Source organism: Dipodomys merriami, unplaced genomic scaffold, assembly GCF_024711535.1.
Source record: "Dipodomys merriami isolate MVZ:Mamm:240054 unplaced genomic scaffold, mDipMer1.0.p SCAF_1, whole genome shotgun sequence".
NCBI lineage: Eukaryota > Metazoa > Chordata > Mammalia > Rodentia > Heteromyidae > Dipodomys > Dipodomys merriami.
The window spans coordinates 92,494,729-92,503,321 of record NW_027202270.1 but is presented as its reverse complement, the minus strand read 5'-3'; the positions used below and the strand labels follow the sequence as shown (position 1 = coordinate 92,503,321).

Sequence of the window (8,593 nt, the reverse complement as noted above, 5' to 3'; positions counted from 1 at the left end):
TAGTGAGGATAAGTGAGTCACTGACACCCAAAACAAATCCTGTCTTTTATATAGGTATTTGTCTTTCTCCATTCATTGAACTAACTCCTCAGCATCCGCTTCCCTTATCATTAAAATGAGTAGAATGGAAAGCCTATGCGATTCAACAGAATTCTGGGGTCTTGCTGGTATGTGACATTCTGAGCTTCCATCTCATGCTCCAGAACTATTTGCAGGAATACCCAATTATTGCTACAATGATTAAATGAGAACACACGTGAAAAATGTTATCGGGGACATATTGTAGGTATTTGATAAAACCTCCCTCTTTCTTCCTTCTCTCCATACCACGTTCTATTAGTCTACTAATCATTTGGATACAATGATGGACTAATCTTCAACTTCTGGCCACACAAACTATGGCCTGCAGGCTGAATCAACCCACCACCCAGTTTTGAAAATAAAGATTTGTTCATATAATGTTCCCATATTTGTTCACATATGCTCACCTGTGTCTATGCCTTTGTGCACCTATGGCAGAAGAGAGTGTTGTCACAAAAAAATATTTCCTTCCAGGCTGAAAATAATTACAGGGAAAAAAAACCTGTTGGTCCCAGTTCTCAAGTCCTCTCTATGTAATTGGTCTGCCTCTGAAGAGCTGCTTTGGATAAGAAAGTTGCGTGCCTGATGCTAAGAGCCAGAACTCTTGGGATCTGCCCACAAATTCAACACCAGTGGAGATGAGAGTAGTCATGAGAATTTCTGATAAGGAAGACAACTCAGCCAAAACAAAACCTGATGAAGCCAGTTCTATGGTTTTCAGCCCTCCCTCACTTCTTCAGGAACTATAAAGGCAGAGGTGAGAGTTAGAATGGCACAAGAGCTCGCCATGGGCATCACTGGGAAAACACAGATCTTGCTTCTTCTGATGGTCATTCTCTTGACTCCTGAAGCTGGAGCTGGTAAGTCTTGCCTGTATTTCTCTGTCCTTCAAGTCTCCAAGCTCCCATCCCATCCTAGATTAGGAAAGGAATCTAAAATAAGGCTACATGACCTTTGCAAGTGGGTGGGGAAGTCTACCTCAACAGGTCATACCTTCTCCTGCAGTTGATAGGAGTTTCACATGGAAAAGGAGTATTACAAAAACAGAATCAGAAAAGTGATCCCCTTTCACATAAGTTCCTTACAATACCCATGATTCTATTCTTTCCCAGCCTCCGTAATTGAGGAGGTCATGATGGGGACAGGAATAAATATTTAAATAAAATGACAACTCAAAAACATGAGTGGCCATTGGGCTCTGAAAAGTACAATGATGAATCACAAGTTGAACTGAGGTAGCAAAGGATCAAAACAACAAAAAATAAAAATAAAAAGCAAGCGTGGAAGGATTGAGCTAGATAAGAAGTAGGGTGAGACCCAGCTACAGTCCCTCAGCTTTACCCCATCTTCCTCTGCAAGACTCGGTAAGCCTGTGGTTGGGGATCTGGGGTTCTCTGTTCTAGAGGAGATTATCGGTGGTGCTGAGTCCAAGCCACACTCTCGCCCCTATATGGCCTTTCTGGAAATCACCACCGACACAGGTGATACTTTCAGCTGTGGTGGGTTTCTCGTAAGCCGACAATTTGTGATGACAGCTGCTCATTGTAAAGGAAGGTAAGAAGCTTTGATTTGTTCTCTCTCTATGTAAGGAAGAATTAGAGACAACACTGAAGTGGCCTGTTTGGCTCAGTGATACACATCAGGAAGACCAATGGTACAAGCAGCCATTCATTTGGGCCATTTCATGTGTCATCTCCCTCTGCAGACACCAGGGCTTTACACAGGCCAGGCCAGGTGAAGGCAACACTGCCCATCTTGTTTTGGTGTTACTAGAGCTCTCAAAGCCCTACATTTTTCCAGGCCTTTCTCTTTCTTGAAAAGACTGCAACCCATGAGACACTGTCCTGAGTAAATTCTGAGTCCCTCAAATGGCTGTGCACTGAGAAAAAGGAAGGCTTGGCATCCCTGCCCAGAACAGGCCCTTTGCAGGAGGCAAGCTATTATTCTTTCTCTCTTTTGAACAGGAAAATTACTGTCATTCTGGGAGCTCATGATGTGACAAAACAGGAATCCACACAGCAGAAGCTGGAAGTCTCAGAACAAATTGTCCACCCAAAGTACAGCTTACTTACCCATCTCCATGACCTCATGTTACTAAAGGTAACTATGATCTCTCTCGACCCTCCTAAGTCCCTCTTTATGGCCCCTTCTCCAGGCCTGTGCCTTTCTCATCCAACCCATTTCCTTGGAGAGAAAGTCTTGGTCTGGTCCCATTGTGCCTCTATCACATCCCATCATCCACCTTCCTAAGACAGCAATCTGTCTTTTTTTTCTGCCCCTCACAGCTAAAAAGGAGAGCCACGCTGACCCATGCTGTGGATGTAGTTCCTCTGCCAACTCAATCTGCCTTTATCCCACCGGGGAGATTATGCCGGGCAGCCGGCTGGGGAAGAACAGGAATAACAGAGCCATTGTCAGATACCCTGAGAGAAGTGAAACTGAGAATCATGGACAGAAGGGAGTGCAACCACTTTGGGCATTACAAAAACATGTACCAACTCTGTGTGGGCAATCCCAACAACAGACGATCCGCATACAAGGTGATTACATATCTGCATTTCCTACCCAGTGTACTTGACAGGGAGCAGAGCTTAAGAGCTGCCTAGGACAGTGACTGCTACCTGTGTTCATAAGCTCCTAGCACTAGCTTTTTTCCTTTTTCTTCCTTCCTTCCTTCCTTCCTTCCTTCCTTCCTTCCTTCCTTCCTTCCTTCCTTCCTTCCTTCCTTCCTTTCCTTTGTCAGTCATGGGGCTTGAACTCTTGTCCTGGGCGCTGTCCCTCAGCTCTTCAGCTCAAGGTGAGCACTCTACCACTTAAGCCACAGTGCCACTTCCAGTTTTCTGGTGGCTAATTGTAGATAAGAGTCTCACAGACTTTCCTGTCTGGGCTGGCTTTGAACCACAACCCTCAGATTTCAGCCTCATGAGTAGCTAGAGTTAGAGGCGTGAGCCACCAATGCCCAGCTAGGTCCTACTTTTCTATGCCCAAATCCCTCCTATCCAATGTGTCAAGCAAGCCTCCAGAAGAGAATTGAGAGGGTTGTAAGGAACACAACTGAAAGCAATGGGTCCAGGACAGAAGATGGTAAACCCTAATTGTTGGCACCATGGGGATTCCTGATGAAACTCTGGGTACTCTGGGTCTAGCTAGCTAGGATCTGATTGAACCAGGGCTTGGGACAGTAGTTGGGAGAGAACAGCCTCTTTTCACAATCTTCTTCTTCCTCTCACCTACAGGGAGATTCTGGGGGACCCCTACTGTGTTCTGGGGTGGCCCACGGTATTGTGTCTTATGGACGTTGGACGGCAGAGCCTCCTGCAGTCTTCACACGCATCACCTCATATATGCCCTGGATTGATAAAGTCATAAAAGGCAAATAGCTGAGAAGCCTTGCCAGCCTAAGGAGGCCCCATAGCAGAGCTTATCTTTAGTAATCCCTGGGTTCTTCTGAGCCTGACCTTGGCCTGAGCCCAGGGAAACTCCAACACCAAACCTCAGGTGCTGTCCTCCCCCCCAAAAAAATCAATAAAGATGAGACATGGGTATGCGACTCTAATCTTTGCTAACTTTGGAGGGCTGTTTTCCTCCCTCACCTACATTCCCCCTCTCTAGCCTACACTACACCAGGCTCCTTTCTTGCCAAGAACAGTCACCCTGCAGAGGATATGATATTATGGATTATTAAAACTTATCTAAAACACCTGGGAAGCTAGGACTGTGGCTCAGTGGTAGAGTGCTTGCCTAGCATGCATGAAGCCCTGAGTTTGATTCCTCAGTAACACATAAACAGAAAAGTCCAGAAGTGATGCTGTGGCTCAAGTGGTAGAACGCTAGCCTTGAGTAAAAGCAACTCAGGGACAGTGTCCAGGCCCTGAGTTCAAGCCCCAGGATTGGGAAAAACAAACAAACAAATAAATAAATAATAAAACACCTGTATCTGCACTACAGGATTTCATGTCCACAGGAATACTGGCACTGATTTACTTTCTTCCTCTGCTGTCCTTTTTCTCTCTACTCCTTCTCTCCCATCTCCTCTTCCCACATTGAAATTCATCCATACACCATAGAAAAGTCCCTGTGACTGTGTTGGAGATGACCTGAGCTTGGCCATTGGTGCATACTTTGCGTCTTTGATGTGTCGTCTTCATCTATGCTGTGTCAACAGCTAGAGGACTGCCTGTCCTCAGAAGCCCTCAGGATGGATCTGTGGCTGCAGAGGTCCTAACAGAAGATGGGGGTCTATCTATTCTGGAATTCTACACAGGAAAAGGGATTTCTAATAACATCAATGTGAGCCTGGCCCCAAAGATTACATTAGCACCACACATATTTGACTGTCATCTTCCTCAGAGATGAACACTGTCTCAAGGTTTTCCCAGACAACTGGCATCTTGACCAGTGTTAGGTAAAGTCCTCTAACATGTCCTCCTCCAAGTGACCTTCAATCCTCTGACTCCTATAGCCACCAGCATCTAATGGGGTCTAAATACCCACAGGCCTGTATCCTAGTTCCAGGGGAAAAGAACATGAATGTCAAAGAACCCTGTGGCATCTGAAATCAAAGGGGCCTCACGCAAGTCCCACCATGGTCCCTAGGAGGCTTAAAAAATAAACCTATTCTCATCCCCTGAGCATAGCACTGAAAGAAATTGCTGCCACTACTGGCCTCACAGCAGGCACCCAGTGCCACCACCTCCCCACTGCCTGTCAGCTACAGAGCTGGACTTACAGCTTCCCGCTGATTCATACATACAGAGAGCATAGAAAACACAGTGCATGCTGTGGGCCATGACTCAAGTGGTAGAATGTCGATCTAGCAAGTATGAAACCCTGAATTCAAACCCCAATACAAGCCAGAAATATTTTTAATTAGCTTATATTGTTTACATAGGTTATATATGGTTATATGGCTAGCCCCTTTAATTTCAGACTCCACAAGGTTCTTGGGCATTCATATTCTTTTTCCCTGCGACTGGGATACATATGTGTGTGTATGTATATGTGTGTGTATATATATATATATATATATATATATATATATATATATATATATATATATATATATATATATTACCCTGGTTATATGGGGGCAGAAGAGGGATTTCATTACATTACCAAACATGTTTACCATATATTCCATTCAGTCTCACTCTCTCTATTACTCTTCTTCCCTCATTCCCCCTTCCAAAAATAATTTCAACAGATTTCAAATGATCTATTTCATGTTCATCCTCTCTCGTCCTCCTGGGTTAGTCCAGTACCCTCCTGCTAATGCCCACTCCCCAGTGGATCTCATTTCTCTTTTCCTATCCTTTTTCATTCATACATTCTTGCAATATATTACACAATTACTCACCCTCTTTTTCTCTTCCTTCCTCCTCCTAAATAATCCCTTAATTTGATTCATGTTCTGTGTTCATTCATATATGTATATTTTATTTTTATTATGTTTATTTTATTCCATTTTATTTAATATAATTTTTATTTTATTTATATTTGTATTGTATTTATTTATAATTATGGATATGGATATGTATACAATTACACATGTCCATGAATATGTATGTCTTTTAGACCTAGCTTCCACATATGAGTGAACATGCCTGGTGACCCATGGTTATAATCCCAGCTACTCAGGAGGATAAGATCTGAAGATCACTGATCACTGTTTGAAGCCAGTCTGGGCAGGAGAGTCCATGAGAGCCTTATGTTCAGTTAACCACCAAAAAAATCCAAAATTGGAGCTGTGGCTCAAGTGGTAGAATATTTGTCTTGAGCAGAAAAGCTCAGGAACAGTGCCCAGGCCCTGTGCTCAAGTCCCAGAACCATCACCAGCAGAAGAAAAAAAAACACCTTACTATATTTTATTTAGCTTGCTTGTCTCACTCACTATGATATCCTCCAATAGTATCCATTTTCCTGTAAATAACATGATTTAATTTTATGGCTGCTTAATATTCTATAGTCTATACTTCTCTTCTTTATCCATTCACTGGTTAGGATGATTTTCTTTCTTTCCTAGTTCCTGGTACACTGGAATGATTAACAATTTAAGTGGTTTTATTTTGGTTTTGGCTTTTTCTTTTTACATTTTAAAAGGGCATCACTTTTTATTATCCTGCCTTATAGTTAATGATTAGAGGTACACAGATTCTGACTTCCTTGGGGAAATATCACTTATATTTTATTTGCAGATCCTTAATACCGTTTTTAAAATTTATTCTATAAACTATAAATGAACTGTCTTAAGATAGCCAGTTTTGTTTTCATTGTGATTATGGAATAATGAAATTTTCTGTTAGACAAACAAATCACTGTTTTACATCATTTTGTACATGTAAATATAATGAGAAGAAAGCAAACAGCTGTTAAAGAAGTTCATCATGGGAGCTGGCAAGGCTCAAAGATTTTCTTCTTCACTTGTCATCTCCTCCACAGATCTATGAGAGAGCGATTTCATAGTCTCCAGAAGTGTCTGATTTGATGGCTGAATATAGGGAATATCCATAATGCTTCTTAAATTCGAATGTCTAGAAGGTCGATTTCTGATCTGAAAACCATTATTCAGTTCAGAACAAACTCATCAGTTTCAGCACCCTTCAAAGACTGATGCAGTCTTTCAGCTAAAAAGGTAGGTGTGTTCCTCACACAATGAACTATGGCCAGCAGTTAAGTCTTCAAAATGCCCAGGTAATTCTCCTTTGATGCTGTCTTCCATGTCCTTCTGGCTAATATTTCTTTTTTTTGGGGGGGGGGAGTTCCGGTCGTGGGGCCTGAATTCTGGGCCTGGGCACTGTCCCTCAGCTCTTCAGCTCAAGGCAAGCACTCTACCATTTGAGCCACAGTGCCACTTCCGGCTTTTTTTTTTTTTTGGCTTATGTGGTGCTGAGGAATCGAACCCAGGGCCTCATGCATGCAAAGCAACCGCTGTACCACTGAGCCACCTTCCCAGCCCCTGGCTAATATTTATGTATTCGTCAAATGTTAGTTTCAGTTGAGGAAAGCTCCTTAAACACAGGATCTCAGTGAGTTTGTCTTCATCTGTGCCCCATTTGTTCTCACCAGCATTATAGAGGATTTAGGCATTGTTTTTGGCCAGATGTCCATCAACCTTCAGACTTTCATCTCATCTTCCATCTGCCAAAGTCAACAGAACTAATATCATCTCCAAGACTCTTCTTGAATACTGATAATAGGCTTGAGAGATCCCCTTTATTTCCCCACTTGCCCTGGTAGTTAAGATTTCAGTCAAGGTATCTTCATCTGTTCCTGTGCTCTTCATGGATTTCTTTAGCTGCTTCTCATCAAACACATCTGGTGGAGTTACAAGAGCCACCATGACATATTTAAAGTTGCCAGAGAGATCACCTTTCAAATCATCTTTCAGCTCCTTCTCATACACTGCTTGATATTCCTTGGCAATCAGTTGTCGCTGTGCATTAGATCTCTGAATCAGAATGCTGGATGAGCATTTTCTCATCTGTTCCAATTCCTCTGATTGCCTTACAAACAGCTTCAGCATCCACAGGCTAAAGCCTGGATAGTCTCTAATTGTCCCTTGGTGCCAACCCAGACAGATGCCATGATATCCTACATTTTCCTTGAATGAAGATTACACTGACCCTGAGCCCCCAGGACCACGCCAGCAACAGGAAAGGCCAGCCAAGCTGTGAGCTGTTGGTTTTGGTTTTTTTGAAACAGCCAAATTGGTTTGTTTGTGGGTTGTTATTTTTTCTATCACCTCAGTTGGCTTTGAACTCACAACCCTTCTGCCTCAGCCTCTGTAGTTCTGGGATTACAGGATTGGACCACCACCCCAGTCTTAAATAACAGTTTCAAAAGCAAAGGCACTGGATATATTTCCTAGGAGACAGCTAAAGCCCCATCTCCACTTTATTCACAGAACAGCACAGACTACTCTAAGAACTGCACAGACGCGGCAGTCTTCCAGAAGTTGAGCCCACATGAACTAATGGGGCAGGGAGAAATGACTCAGACTGAGCCGACAGATTAAATAGGAATAAAAGTACTTCCATAAAGGTCATCTCTCCAAACGAAACTGCAACACAAGAGTGACTGGTGTAGAAAAAGCAGTTGACAGCCCAGCTGCTCCAAAAAGAGATTAGAGCACCATTATCTCTGCAATATTAATTTTGAGATGCAGTGAAGTAGTGGGCCCAAGTAGTGGGCCTATTTGACAGACTCAGAGGATAAGAGAATCATACTTCCACAAGATCAGCAGGGGAAACTGTCCAGATAAGGTTTTGTTCGTGATGGGAGGCAGTGTCAGGCAGCCCAGCTACATGGAAGTACACTATGGCAGCAGGCATCTTCCCCAATGCCAAGATGCCCAAATGGAAGATCAGCTCAGACAAAGCAGGTAAAGAAAGAGCCCAAGAGAAGGTCAGCAAGGTTGGCAGATAAACCTGCTCCTTTGAAAGTAGAAACAGTCCCCATGAAAAGCAAATGCAGAAAGAAAGGAAAAATCTTGAAGTAAAGAAGTGCAAATATG

At 43.0% G+C, this 8,593-nt stretch overlaps 1 protein-coding gene and 1 pseudogene across 1 annotated transcript; one reads left to right on the top strand and one right to left on the bottom strand.

The window, feature by feature from the left end:
* Positions 1-901: 901 nt before the first annotated feature.
* On the top strand, positions 902-3,461 carry LOC138841996 (mast cell protease 4-like). The gene is made up of 5 exons (XM_070043113.1): positions 902-941; positions 1,485-1,635; positions 2,046-2,181; positions 2,367-2,621; positions 3,318-3,461. Exons 1-5 carry the CDS (start codon positions 908-910, stop codon positions 3,459-3,461), a joined length of 720 nt encoding a protein of 239 aa, XP_069899214.1. The 5' UTR covers positions 902-907.
* A 3,060-nt stretch (positions 3,462-6,521) lies between these two features.
* LOC138822706 (annexin A3 pseudogene) lies at positions 6,522-7,665 on the bottom strand (annotated as a pseudogene).
* Positions 7,666-8,593: the final 928 nt, after the last annotated feature.

Coding starts and splice junctions, on each gene's coding strand:
- LOC138841996 (XM_070043113.1), top strand. CDS start 908: ATGGTCATTCTCTTGACTCCTGAAGCTGGAGCTG. Junction 1,636..2,045: donor GCTGCTCATTGTAAAGGAAG/GTAAGAAGCTTT, acceptor TCTTTTGAACAG/GAAAATTACTGTCATTCTGG. Junction 2,622..3,317: donor ACAGACGATCCGCATACAAG/GTGATTACATAT, acceptor TCTCACCTACAG/GGAGATTCTGGGGGACCCCT.